This window comes from Equus przewalskii, chromosome 26 (assembly GCF_037783145.1).
Source record: "Equus przewalskii isolate Varuska chromosome 26, EquPr2, whole genome shotgun sequence".
NCBI lineage: Eukaryota > Metazoa > Chordata > Mammalia > Perissodactyla > Equidae > Equus > Equus przewalskii.
The window spans coordinates 25274094-25288437 of record NC_091856.1 but is presented as its reverse complement, the minus strand read 5'-3'; the positions used below and the strand labels follow the sequence as shown (position 1 = coordinate 25288437).

The 14344-nt window shown below is 53.1% G+C and overlaps 1 protein-coding gene and 1 long non-coding RNA gene across 38 annotated transcripts in view; one reads left to right on the top strand and one right to left on the bottom strand.

The window, feature by feature from the left end:
- Positions 1-10013, top strand: part of LOC103555450 (uncharacterized) — a 33371-nt gene extending 23358 nt beyond the window's left edge. The window contains exon 5 of the long non-coding RNA XR_546006.2: positions 8805-10013. This is a non-coding gene — a long non-coding RNA (uncharacterized lncRNA). The remainder of the gene's footprint in view (positions 1-8804) is intronic.
- DAB2IP (DAB2 interacting protein) overlaps positions 1-14344 on the bottom strand; it is a 194427-nt gene that overhangs the window by 68388 nt on the left and 111695 nt on the right. The window contains exon 1 of one of the 37 annotated variants that reach the window (XM_070596165.1): positions 14074-14228. The exons of 32 other annotated variants lie outside the window; for them this stretch is intronic. In XM_070596165.1, coding sequence (XP_070452266.1) covers positions 14074-14138 — 65 coding nt within the window. In that variant the 5' untranslated portion in view covers positions 14139-14228. Of the gene's footprint in view, positions 1-13834; positions 13993-14073; positions 14229-14344 lie in introns of those variants that run through there. 4 more of the 37 variants (XM_070596180.1, XM_070596168.1, XM_070596173.1 and 1 more) reach the window with 4 other exon arrangements.

Genomic DNA, 14344 nt, shown 5'->3' with positions numbered 1-14344 from the left:
CAGCTCAATCCTCTCTTCCTTGAAGAAGCCATCCCCACCACCCCCACAGATGCAAACCTCCAGCTCTGGGCTCTCACTGCCCTCAGGCCACGTGCCTCAAATGCAATTACATGCTGACCTGTAAGACAACATCATTCCAGCCTGTCTCCTCCACTAAGGGAGGGGCCAGGGCTGGTTTCGCTCACACTGCACCCCCAAGGCTAGCACCATGCCTAGCACGGGGGACAGAGGGTGGGGAGCTCACTGAACAGTATCCTGTCTCCTCAGGACCAGGCCATCAGAGCTTCCCGTCCCATTACCAGCTCCAGACTTGATCACTCAGGAACTGGTGATTCCAGCCCCTAGAGAGGGGTGCCCAACTCAGTGCCCTGGCCTAAAAGCTCCCTCTCAGATCATCCGGCACCTCTGGAGCCTCAGCACCAATAGCTGGTTCTCAGGACTCCACCTCGCATGGCTCTCCAGATTTCTCGTAGTAACACCTTCTTGGAGTTTCAGAAGCAAACCAAAGTCATTTGCCAACTATTTTCTCCCATTAATCTCACAATGCATTTGCTATTTTCCCTCCATAATGACTCATTTAGCAGCAACAGAGCAATTAGGAAGACCACAGAATATTGATTTTCTAAGTGGAAGAAACGTCCGCACAAACATCTTTTCATGCCTGTCTTGAGCTGTCTCCTGTTACATGATGGGGTGGACCCTGCGAGGTCTGGGCCCGATCTGCTGGCAGGATTCTGAGGTCTCAGACAAAAGCTCAAAAGCACGCACATGGTGTGTACAAATGTGGAGTGTGTGTGCACAGAGGATAAGATGATAAAATTATCATGTGATCTCACGTAGACCTCAGAACCCTAGGAGGCAGGCACCATTATCACACCCATTTTAAAGATGAGGAGACAGAGGTTCAGAGATTAGGTGACTTGTCCAAGATCACACAGGAAATTAGGTACCCAGATCCAGATCTAGGTCCATTTGTCAACAGAGCAGAATTCTGTTCATTAGGGGCCCCTGTGTGGCTTGCTCCCTATTGGAACAAGGTAGACATGACACTTCGGGACAATACAGTCCCTTTCATGGTGTGACCCAAGGCGACTCCTGAGACATAAAACAATTGGTCTAGGTCCTGAAGTCATATCTCAGCCTCGGTGCAGCCTCTAAGCCCAGCTGCTGTAAACAGGTTCACCCCATGTTGCCCCTGGCCATCCACCAGGCCTGGGCAGTGGCTCTCAGAAAGGCCTGGAGAAAGACAGCTGGACTCCTCTGCCCGCCTCCACCCTCCGACCACCACCACCAGCCCAAGACAAGCAGCTACCCAGCTCTCGGAGCACTTCAAACATCCCCACCCTATAAAAGGAGAGGGCAGAAGAAAAGGGTGAGAGTCAGGAATGGTTTCATGAGCGGGACATCTGGTAGTTTTATGTCCACATTTGTGTATGGCTCCCAAACCAGGCCCCACAGTTGGAAGACTATTAAACAGGGTTTTAGCTTACCTCCTACCTCCTACTCCAGAAACTCACGGAGCTGGGATGGGGGCTGTAGGAGCAACAGGTCCCCAAGATCCCATGGACCAACGCCAGCCAACATACTGACCTTTACCCAGGGAGCAAACGGTTTCCTTGTGGCCAAGGGAAAGAGCTGAAGATGCAGCTGGCAGACACGGGTTTAAATACCACCTCTACCACCATCTATGTGCCTTTGGGTGCGATAATTACCCTCTCAAGCCTCAGTTTCCTTATCTGTAAAGTGGAATAATCCCTGCCCTCCCACTTTCCTAGCTGGTATGAGGGCCAAGTGGTGAATGATAAAATGCCACATAAATGTTGGCTAAGGCACCTCAAGAAAGGGGAAGGTTTCCAAGAGTTGGCACTGTCCAGCCATGGCATGGGCATCTCCCCATCACTGGAGATGTACAAGCCGACCCCAGACAGTCTGTGTGGATGGGGAGCAGAGCATCCTATATAGCCTCTTGTACACCCAGATGCAGGACAGCGTTTTAGCACATTAAAGGTTCCCAGGAGTCAAGCACTGATGAAACTTGCTTGCTTTGGTTCACTGAATGCTTCCCTCACCTGTGTGGACTATGGAATCCTCTCATTCCAAGTGCCCACTAACACCTGCAAGAATGTGTGTTCTGTGGACCCCGATTTGAGAAACTCCTACGAGAGCTTTGGAAAATGACTAGGGAAGGTAGAGAAGACAGCAAGGGCATTTCAAGTACCTCCCTGGCTTGGACAGAGTACAGGACCTTCCCCAATGTCAACTACATGTCAGGTGCAGACCCAGCCCTCAACCTCCCTTGCTAGCATGACAGGGAGATAAGCCCAGATCCCCAGAGAGAAATTTCACTTCAAGGAAACAGCACAAAAAGGGACTTAGAAACCTCAAATAGGAGTCACTCCCAGGCTAATCCTGACCTTAACAAGCCTGGAAACTTGGAGGGATTATAGAAGAAGAAAGGCCTCGAGCAGAAATGGTTCCCTCTCCCCTGCTCTTGCCTGGAAACTCACCATCACTGGCCTTACCCTCTGGGTCAGCAGTGCCTCCTCCAGGCTACCCGAAAAGAGGGCTAAATCTCCACAATAGTAGACGATACTTCAGAGAAGAAGAGTTTGTGGGACCACAGAAAGCAGGATAATACAGAATCTCACATCATCAGTGTGCTCGAGCCCCCATCTGTGGATCCTGGAATAAAGCTGCTTGCACTACCAGCCGGACCCCTTAGGATGCTACCGGCGCCGTGTGGACACACCCCCTCCAACCCGTGCCCTCTCCTCTCTCTGGGGGCTCCATGCCAGGAAAGGCCGAGGAGTCCAGAAACCATCGCTCCCTGGAAGAGCTCCGGCAAACCCATCCATGGCAAACCCATCCATAACGGTGCAGACTTTGCTCTCAGCAAGGACAGAGCTTTATTAATTATTCAGGGGACGGTGCAATTATGCAAATCAGTGGGCAGCTTCTGCCTGACTGCTGCCTTCTGCAGGAGTCCAGAGGGGGATGGGGACGTCCAGAGCCTAAGCTGACGAGTACAAGGGAGCCACCCAGACCACAAAACAGAGACTAAACTTCACACGCTCTGGGCCCACTGAGGGCTGTGACCAGAGCCGGGCCCCGTCCCACACACAGGAGAGCTGGCAGCTGCTTTGAGGAATGAGTCTGAGGACCCAGGGATGCCTTTTTCCAAAAGAACATGCCCCCATACTGTTGCTGGCCTGCAAGGCCATCATTCAGGGCTTATCCTGTAGGCCTAAAGGCATGGAAGACTTCCAAAGCTCCCTCTTAAAAAGCACACTTCTGAGGAGAGGTAGCACCTCAAATTACTGTTTACCAAAGAACACTCTGCAGAACACTGCTCCTCCCCAAATGCCGACAGCTGCTCCCGGGGTGGGGCTGGGGGACAGGAAGCCCTGGATTGAAGAAGGTGAAACTGGTGTCTTTACTGCAGAACCTCGCAAGCCTTCAGTGGCCTGGATCACAGAGTGATTCCCCTGGAGTGAGGATGCCCACGTTGCCTGTGGAGGAAAACATCTAGTCTCACCTCTCGGAAGCCCAGGCACCGACTTACAGAAACTCTGGACACAGTGCTCACTAAATCCCCTGCCTGCTCCACCATCCCTTGACTCTGAAATCCCTTGGAGCAGGTTTTCACCACCCTCATAGACGACCATCATCAAAACTGTGGATGTCACGTGCCTAGGGCAACTGAACAAGACCACCTCAGGCAGGCTGGACAGGGCTCTTGGCAGAATGCCAGGCCATGGCACCCCTGCCCCACACCTGCACGCACCCAGCACCATCAGGTCCACAGAGGGCTGTGTCAGCCAAGAGCCTGGCTGCACCATCAGAGACCCCCTCAGCCAGTCTAGGGGGCGTCTCAGCGCCAGACTCACCCGTCTTCCCACAGGTCAGAACAAAGGCTGCTCTGGGGAGTCCCTGCCCGCCATCATCACCCTGTCTTCCCTTCACTCTCCTGGGCAATGATGAAAGTGACCTCTACACGCTGACCTGAGGTGGAAGGGGAGGTGCTGTGCAAGGCCAGTTAGCCTACCCATGACCTCCTCCACCCGCCCCACCCTACCTAGCATCATAAGTCAATTGATCCAAATCCAGCCGTGGCTCATTAGCTCTGCTAAGAGAAAAAGTGTGGGAGTCCAGAACCTGGGGGAGCCCATGGAGAAAGACACTTATAATCACTCATCAACTGCAAATGCAGGGGGCAGTCACAGAGCAGGCCCTGCCCTCACATCCTGGGGACCCTACCCACTGAGACCAGGAGGAAGGGCTGCCTCCAGTGCCACCCCCCACCACCTCAGGACTTCAGCACCCACAATGGCCTCCTGCAGAGCCCTGGGTGGCCTTGGGACACTGCCCCAGCCCCCACTGGTGGCTGCCACGTTCTCTCATGTGGGAGAGAGTAAAACACTCTGCAAAGACCTAGGTGCAAATCCCGTGTCGGCCACTCATCTGCTATCTGACTCAGGGCAAGCAGCTTTTACCTGTCGGAGCCTCAGTTTCCTCATGCATAAAATAGGGAGAGGGCAGTACTGTGCAGTGGTTAAGAGCACAGACTCGGGAGTCAGGCTACTTGGGTTCGAATCTTTGGTCTGCCATTCCAGCTGCGCAGCTCACATTTCCTGGTTGTAAACCAGAGAAAACAACAGTGTGTAGCACACGGCTGTTGTGAGGATGAAGTGAGTTTCCCTCGGGGAAGTGCTGAGAGCAGGCCTGGCCCACAGGATGTACACATCCTGTTAGCTGCTACACCAGACAGGCTTTGGGTACCCACAGAGACCTAGATTCTAAATCCATCGTGACGGTAATCCCTAAGTGACCCTACCCCTCTGAGGAGGCTGGTTTCGTCAGCTGTAAAACGGGGCAGGATAAAACGGGGGCAGCCAAGAGGATTAAAGATGACATCTATACAACACACAACGCCTGGCACGCAGGAGACGCTTCATAAATGGCAGGGAGTTTACTGATGTGACTACTGACAGAGCACGTCATCTGTAAAACAGAGCGTACAGAGACCATGCAGAATAGTGGCTGATGGCGGGCGTTTATACAGTGAGGCCAGACTGTCTGGGTTTGAATCCCAGCTCAGCCCGTTAGGAGCTGTATGACTTGGGCAGGTTGCTCCGTCTCTCTGTGCCTCGTTTTTATACCCTGTAAAACGAGGAGGGTAAGAGCACCTGTCCTTCACAGGGCTGTCAGAAGGACAAAAGGAGAAAATGAACGAGAGGGTGTCAGGCGCGGAGCCCGGTCCATCACGAGTGGCCATGCAAGGGCAGGGGGTGGTGGTGTTATCACCGCACAAGAGAAGCCAGTCATGAAGAGTGCAAAGACAAAGACATCCCTGCCACCAAGGCTCCCTCCTTCCACAGCTTCAGGGGCCTCATGACCAGAAGGCAGTGCCGCAAAGGCCGGGAAAGACTTGACACACCACCCTGCGCTAGCTGCTTCCCTTCCAGGAATCCCAGAACCCTGGGCCCCAAGATACTAGCTTTAGTTCCTGCTTTATTGAGACGGGGAAACTGAGGCTCAGAGAGAAGCAGTCGGTGGAGCTGGACCCTGGACCAGTTCTGGGTGAGTGATGCAGGCACAGCTGCTGTAGACCTCCTACGCAACACGCGGTGAGGGATGGGGCTTGGAGTAAGGCAGCCACAGGTTCAAATTCCAGCTCCATGCACCATAGGCCCAGACTCCCCCTGCCCCTCCCACCCCCATCCTCCTCCCACAACTGAGTTGGGCCTGCAGCCCGCCCCACCTGGCCTGGCCTCCCTCGGTGGCCTCCGCATAGACAGCTCTCACCCCTGAGCAGAGACCCTCCAGGCTGTGCTGAAAGAGCTCCACTCCCAGGTGGGGGCCAGGGGCACCTGGTTCAGCCGTGAAATGGTGGCTAGTCCCGTCCTCTGGGTTTTGACTCCATGGACCTGGGCTTGAATCACATTACTGCCACTCACTCCATCCTGGTAAGTGACTACACCTCTCTGAACCTCAGTTTCCCCACCTGTAACTGGGGAGGCGGCAAGAAGAGCGGGCGCTGGTGGCACAGGTGGGCGAACACTGGACCTGGAGTTAGGAGACAAGCTCCAACTCCAGATCTGCCCCTTCACCTCTCTGAGCCTCACCTACCTCACCTGTAAAAGGCAGATCACAGTCATAAACGCCCTGACTGCTCCAAGCACCCTTGGGTCAGACCCAGGGTGCCGGTATGAAAGAGCTTTTTTCACAGTGGGGAGCCCTGTGCAAGCACAAGACGGGGCTGCTGGCACTCCTCGAGGAGGGGGAAGATTTCTTTCAAAAGGCATCACAACTGTAAAAAGAAAGGGCACAGCCTGCTGGTGGGGGATTTTAGGCATCAAGCAGGCAAAGGATGGCCTCAGCATGGGGTCCCCAATGGGTGACTGAGCCAGTGACACTCCCCTCTTGAAGTTTCAGTTTCTACAACTGTGAAATGGGAAACGAGAAACCCTCTTATCATGAGGAAGCAATAAGATTATGGCAGGGGCAATGCCTAGGCAAGTCACTGGCACACAGTTCTTGCCCCTCTGCAAAAGAAACAAACTCTGGGCAGTGGTTCTCAAACTTTGGGGAAACATGACCACACCATCAGAGTTTAATTCCGAAGTTCTGGGGTGGGGCCCAAGAATCTGCATTTTATCAGGCATCTCAAGCAACCCTTCTTTGTACAGATCCTTCCTGGGGTGGGCTGGTCAGTTCTGCTTGGGGGCCAGGTCCTTGGCTTCTAAGACAAGAGCAGGGTTTTAGCCAAAGTCACTTTTGGGACCGAGTTTCCTGATGAAATCTGGGGAAGCTAGAAATGGGGAAAGAGGGCAGGAAGGGGAATGGGGGGGGGGGGGGCTGTGAACAATCAATCCATCGCCTCCCCGCCACAAACAAATGTGATTGTTGAGGCTCACACATCCTTCCCGTGCTAACAGTCTGCAGCTGCAATACAATGCTTTGATTACGAATGTCAAAAAGACAGAGTATGAAATTAACTTCCCCTTAGTCAGTGGGCACAGGGAGACACCACACTAATTCACTGCCCTTGGTATGAAAACTCCCCACGACAACGTCACATCAAATTAGGGCCTGCACTACCAGGGTGGCATCTCTATCTCTGCCCAGCAGGCTCTTTCACAATCAGGCCCAGCCTGCAAACAAGGGCCCTGAGGGTGCGAGAAAGGTCAGGGTAACAGACAAGTGCCTGTCCCGGGGTTAACTGGGTGGGGTTAACTGAGCGGGGGCCAGAGCCAGCTGGAGAAGGGCCCCTCAGCAACCCCATGGGGGCTGCCCACCAGAAAATGGAGGTGTGACTAGGAGTAACGCACCCCACAGAGCATGTGATGCAGGAAATGTGCAAACCCACCTTCTATCTGGGCCAATTCCTGCCCCACTAGCCCCACTTGAGAGATGGGAAAACTGAGACTCAGTGGCTTTTCCCAGGTTGATCACACTGAGTCAGCACCAGAGCCAGGCCCGAGAGCCGAGTTCCTGTGACTCCTGCACAGTGTGGCTCCAGCTTGGCCTGTGGCAGTCAGGGTACAGTGGCAGCAGGTGGGGCAGCAGGAGGGAGGGGCGGCAAAGCCCTGCTCAGGCTGCCTTTGGGGGAACTTCTAAGGAGTTCTTGGAGCTGCCCTGGGGGCCCTCCCCTCCTAGAAAACCAAAGTGCATTCAGTTACTCACTGGGCAAACCCTGAGCTCCTACTCAAGGCACAAAGTGCTCTGTTAGAGCCTCCAACCAGCCTGCCCCAGCACATTGCCATCAGCTGAGGTCTTCCAGGAGACAATCCCAGGGGTCAGGCATATGCAGGCTTCCTGAGCAGCTGCAAGTGGGGGTGTCAGGGAGGTCCTATTCTTGGCATGCCCCAGGATCAGGCTTGACCTCCAGCCTTGGGGTTACTTCTTACCCTTCCCAAGGAATGCCCAGGGTATTCCCAGGCAGGCTGCCAGGGATTCTGGCAGGTGGGATCTTGTCTCCTACTCCTTCCCCCAACCTGCCTGGCTCAGAGGGGACCTCTGGTGCACAACCGGTGGCTTCCACAAGGACCTGCCTTCCAAATGCCAAGGAAGGTTCTTACATGTGCATGCCTGGGTGGCATGTGGTATGGTCCGTAGACAAGACTTGGTGGGAGCCAAAGCTGTGCCTCTTGGTATATGTGAGATGCTGCGTGCCCAACACAAGTTCAGACCCACACATGCCCACAGAGGACAGAGACTCCCTCCATCTCAGGAGGGGACAGTAATATAGGCCACCCTTCCTGGCACCCCTTGCTTCGAGGGGAAACTTACACATCATTTCCATCACAACAATCTCCCCTGGGCTTTCAGCCTGTCCCTTGAGGTAGGGGGGCAGGCATGATCACAGGTGACTCCACACTGAGCACTGAGGGGGAGCACGAAGAGGAGCTGCCCCTGCTGGAGATTCGGCCCTTCTGGAAGCTGCTTCAGGCTCTCAGGCTCTTGGGGGGTAGGGGGAACGGGGGCCTGAGGCAGCAGCCCAAAGACTCCTGGAGAGGTAGGAAATGGGTCAGTTTCACGGTAGAGTGGCCAGTGACTGTCCCTTCAATAGCCCAGGCCTTGGGCATGTCACCTGGCTGCTGGAGGCCTCGGAGGGCTAGAGGTGGGGGACTAAGCCTCATCTTGGTCCTGCTAGAGGGGTAGGAAATGAGTCAGTTTCACGGTAGAGTGGCCAGTGACTGTCCCTTCAATAGCCCAGGCCTTGGGCATGTCACCTGGCTGCTGGAGGCCTCGGAGGGCTGGAGGTGGGGGACTAAGCCTCATCTTGGTCCTGCTATCCACAGCTACTGACACACCTCACCCCCGAGCTGGGAATGCGGCCCAGGCCACTCCTCACAGATGGATGGACTGACAGCCAGAAGACCAGGACACCAGAGGTTCTTCATGCAAGCGGTGCTTTCCCACTCTCCCACAGCCCATCGCCACAGGGGACTGGGTTGCAGCTCAGAGCAAGTGAGAAGCTGTGTGTGCCCTGCCACCCAGGAAGAAGTCGGTGGAGCTGGATGTTTTCCTTCCTGCCTTTTCAGTCTCCCTATGATCTCCAGCTCTCTTCTGTGGCCTTCTGAAATAGCCATTAATTAGAGCCTGGTAATTAACTTTCTGGCTCAAGTAATATTTTGCAAAGGAATTCCATTAAAGAGTCAATTTGCATATTCTCAGACATGGGGCCTGGAAACAGTCAGGGTTACTTGGGAGAAGGCAATAGACCCCATGGCACCCCTCGGGCCTGGCACCCCAGGCCTGGGCTCCACTGGCACCTAAAGGCACGAGGGGATTAAGAGGGCTCTGTCCTGAGGGCCCGGGTATATGCTGAGCCACGGGAGGGTCTCCCCAAGAAGGTGGGCAGTTTGTTCACAAAACTGGACAGCTCAGTGGCCACAAACCCAAACAGAAACTGTTCACAAGCACATAGATGTGCACATGTGAGATCTCAAACACAGAACATACTACACCCGAGGCACAAGAGGGTGTATGTAAACACACACACACACACACACTGGTAGACACGTACATATAAGAAAACAGATACAATAATAATCATGGTTGCCAACACTTATTGAGCAGTTAGTAGGTTGAACCATATGTGCATATTTGACCTACAAAAATAGCCACTTCATATGGTCCAATCCAATATGAAGTACCAAGCACTGTTCCAAATGCTAGGCATATGATTATCATTTCAATGCACAGACATGGACAAGGACATTTACATATAACACACTCACACACCTTCATGAGGGCAGGTGCATACTTGCAAGACATAGGAAAACGTGCACGTACAGGCACACACACGCCCACAGACGCCTGTACGAAAAAAGGCTTCTCCAGCCTTGAAACCCCAGCCTGGGGCTGATCACATTCTCACTAGCTAATTTCCACTGTTCCTAAAAATATTGCCCAGCTCAGATCTCTGGAAGATACATGAGGGAGCCGCAGATCTAAAAGGAGGGTGATAAAAATGAGAAAGCAAAAAATAAATTGGTTCTTCTCTATGTCCGGGTCGTGTTCTGTGGCTTTCCCGTCCCTCTCTGGAGATGAGGCTCAGAATCATGTGCTCGTGTGCAGGGCTCCGGTCAGCCCTGCCCCAAAGGTGCCCACGGAGCTCCAAGTACATCACTGCAGGAGGTCAGGACCTGGTCACAGGCCTGACTTCTGTGATGGGCTCAACTCCATGCCTTTGACTGGATGCCTCAGTTTCCCTGAATCTAAGAGCGAATTTTCACTGTCTACTTACCCTGAAGGGCAGAAGACCTCTCCCAGTGCTGTGTAAATGCCAGGCCTCCTTATGATAATTATCGGATTAAGAATTAAATCTGATTCCCTTATGGAGAGGAGGGGAGAAGAGGGGAGAGGCGGGGAGGGGAGGGGAGAGCTGGATGAGCCTTGCTTGTAGGTAATTAATGAATCCCTTGCCATACCTCTTGGAAGGCAGAGACCCATTTAACAAGGATCCACCCACATGGGGCTTCTCAGAGCTGAGGGAGGCCAAACAAGGCAACCAAGAATCCTGCAAGGGGCTCGTGAGAATGTTCAGAAGGCCAAGGAGAAGAACAGACAAGACTCGAAAGAAGCAGCCCTACTGGCCATTCAATTCGGGAAAACAATATTCAATCACTAACAAGCAAAGAAATGCAAGTCACAAAGAAATACCATTCTTCCGCCTATTCAAATAACAAAGATTGTTTTAGTGACAACACCCGATGTTTCTGAGGGTGAGGAAACAGGTGAGTACTCTCAAAAATCATTGGAGAGGGTAAATTATTATAGGCTTTCGGTCGGGGGAGGCACTTTACCAAAACCTCAAGCTGTTTATATTCTTTGACCTACTAATTCCATTTCTAAGACTTTATCCTACAGAAACAACCAGAGAAGGAGACAAAGATAAATATTCAAGGATTTAAATACCAGCACCATTTTTAATAAAGAAAAACTAGATAAATAACCTAAGCGCCTAAATGAAAACCAAGTATGACCCAAACACAACACGGAACTTTTAAATTGATTTTTTTTTTTTTTTGGTGAGTAAGATTCACCCTGAGCTAACATCCATTGCCAATCTTCCTTTTTTTTTCTTTTTTTGCTTGAGGAAGACTGTCCCTGAGCTAACACCTGTACCAATCTTCCTCTATTTTCTATGTGGGATGCCTCCACAGCATGGCTGATGAGTGGAGTAGGTCCTCATCCGGGATCTGAACCCGTGAACCCAGGCTGCCAAAGCAGAGCGTGTGAAACTTTAACCACTCAGGCACAGGGCCAGCCCCTTAAAACTGACTTTTAATACACATATAGGAGAGGGCTGCTTTCCCAGGTGTAGACAGGAACAAGGGTCACTCTGCCTGGCTATTTCTTGTGTTCAAGGTAATGAGGATCCTCTGCAAAGCCCTCTTTACCTTACAAGGAACACCAACATCTAGTTTCTCTTGAACCTCACAGTAACACCACATGATTGCTTGTTTTTATTCCCATATTGCTGACAAGAAAACTGAGGCTTACCAAGATGAAGCGAATTTTCCCTACCAATATTAATTACAACTTATTAAAAACCTACAACATGCCAGTCTAACCTCTTTCACATGCTATTACTCATTTAATAAAACTTTAGAAACATGTAAGAAATGTGCAAGACCTGGTGTTAGTTGCCAACGAAACAGCACTGAACAGGACGCTTTCTACTAAACACATGCTGAATATATTAATGTTTCCAAAAACGTTATCATCAGGTCCATTTTGCAGATGTGCACACTGAGGCTCCAAAAGGTTCAGTGACTTGCCCCAGGAATGCCTGGCTTCAAATCCAAAGATCACATACTTCCCATTACTCCCGGAGACTGTCTAAACTGCACCATCATCTCGACGTCACTCAAGGGAAGGCAGAGAAGGACCAGGCCCTCACTGTCTACGGAGGGGGAGAGTGAGAGGGCAAGAAAAGCCAGGTCTGGATGCCCAGCCCCTCTGGCACCTACTGTCCACAACTAAGGCAGGAAAACAGATCCCATCTTCCATTTCCCCCGTTCTCATCAAGCTTCCTCTCCCCTCCAGGGACTGCCTCACCCAAAGGGGCAGAAGTGCTTGCTGCCTACTCAGGGCCAGTGGAGGGGCCCTGAGAGCTCCCACCCCGACTTCCAAGTGTCCCGTTCCCCACTCTTACACTGCCTGGCATCCCACCATCAGTAACTTTCAGGTGTGAGAAGTCTAACTCTGCACATATCAGCCTTGCATACCTGCCCCTGGGCTGCCCCGTTTATGGAAGAGCTCTGCACTAGGCCAACTGGGAAGAATGGGAAGGAGGCTACCGCCCCCTCGGCATAACTACAGGGGTTGAGAACAGGTAGAGAGCCAGAGGAGGCATGCTCCCAGCACGTGTGCAAGGCCAGAGTCACCCAGAAACAGTCTCAGGGAGAAACAGGATGAGGAAAGGACAACATTGCCAGCTGACCCTCCTAGCAGCTCAGGAACATTAATAAATAAATGAATGACTTGGAAATTATCTTCCGGGAAGGCAGAACCGCCACATCCTCGATCGCTTTTCCCAACGTTAAACAGCCTTGTAAATGAAGCGGCAACATTTCCAGCCTACAAAACAAAAATGCTTTTGCCAGCACACCTTTCGCCTGGAAAGCCTCAGAGCAGCATTCATTTCTCTTATCTAGGAGAAATGACTACCTGTCCTTGGTGCTTATTTCCAAAACCTCCAAAGAAGAAATGAGAGACGCTCATTTCTCAGACAAGGGGCTCAGGGATTTTTGGAGACCAGCTGGGAACCTCCCCCAGGCCATTTCAGGGAAATAAGTACAGCGACTCAAACCTGTTCTGTGGTCCTGGAGACCCCCAGAGCCCAATTGTGCCCATCAAGCCCTGGCTGGCCTGACCCCAGCCTTCTCTCCCAACCAGCCAGGCTCAGCATCCCCACACCTGGGGCAGACTCCTTTCCCAGGCAGCAGAAAGATGCGAGCGCAGAACCAACTGGTTTCCAACCTCCAGATGAGAGAACTCCAGCGCAAAAAATAACCTCCCCAACACAGCAGTTTTCGGAGCACGGCAGCCAGCATGCAACAAAGCCGCCTCAGCAGCCATGAAGCAGACAGCTTCATCCCAAGTCCGGACCTAAGCGGCTGCCTCCCAGTGCCCTGTGCTGCTTATCTACATGGGGAGACCACGGGGACCAGGGCTCACATATGCCACCCTAGAAGCCCCCACCCCTATCCCCTCACTGAGGCTGGGGTCTCTGCACTTACCCCCTCCCCAGCCAGAGGCTGGGTCACCCAGTGGGGGTCCCATGGAGCCAGGATTCAACCCCCTCCTGGCTGCTAAGTCAAGCCAAAGGCAGCCCGTTCTGTCCGCCCAGCCTTGAACAGCACAACCACACCGCAGCGGAGCAGGGGGAGGCACCTGTCCACTCACCCAGGTTTGACCATAAGCTTTTGCGGGGGGCCCACAGTTGGTTTTACTCACTCCAAATAGGATGACTCTAGAGACTGCCCTGGAGAACCACCTGCCCGTCCACCCCAACAGTAGCCAACAAATCTATCTCTAAGCAAATCAAGAGATGCCAGCCCTCCAAGGCTCCAAGGCTGGGGAGAGGGATTTCAAACACAGTCTCTCTGCCTGTCCGTGGGAAATCTGGGCTCCCTTCTTGTGCCAGAGAAGCCACCAAGCCAGATTTTGTTTACAGAAAATTAATAAGACAATTCCACACCACTGCCAGTGACACTCTGCTCCAACCACTACCGTTTACCACCGTTTCTATAAACGGGCTTATAATTTCACTCCCAACCTCCCACTCCGCACCCCTTCAGCATGTGGCAAGGCTGACCTGAGGCCAAGCCCGGCAGAACCTGCACGAAGTCATCTCAGCGATGCCCCGACCTCCGGCCAGGGTCGCCTGCCGAGCGTTTCCCAGCTTCTCCGTGCAGGCTCTCCGCCGGAGGGAGGTAAACATGGCATGCACGCTGTCTGCTCCGGGGAGGGCAGACACATTCAGAGGCTGGACTGCCTGCTGTCTCTCCTGCTCCCCCGGACAACCAACACATGCACACAAAACGGGGTACGTACACAAGGCCCCGCATGCGGGTGCAGAAGGTCCTGACCCCTGCCAACGAAAGCGCAGAGAAGGGCATGTTCCTGGGGGAGAAAGCCGGAGGCGGGGGCCGGGCGGAGGGAGAAGGCAGCAGACCGGGTGGCCTGCCGCCCAGACAATAACAAAGATGGGAAACGAGATTTTCAAAGACGCAGTGGCTGCACCCAGCACTGAGCTCTGGCCTGGCTGCATCTTCCTGCCAGGGCACGCCTGGTCCCCTGGGGCACCACGGCCATCAGAGAAAGG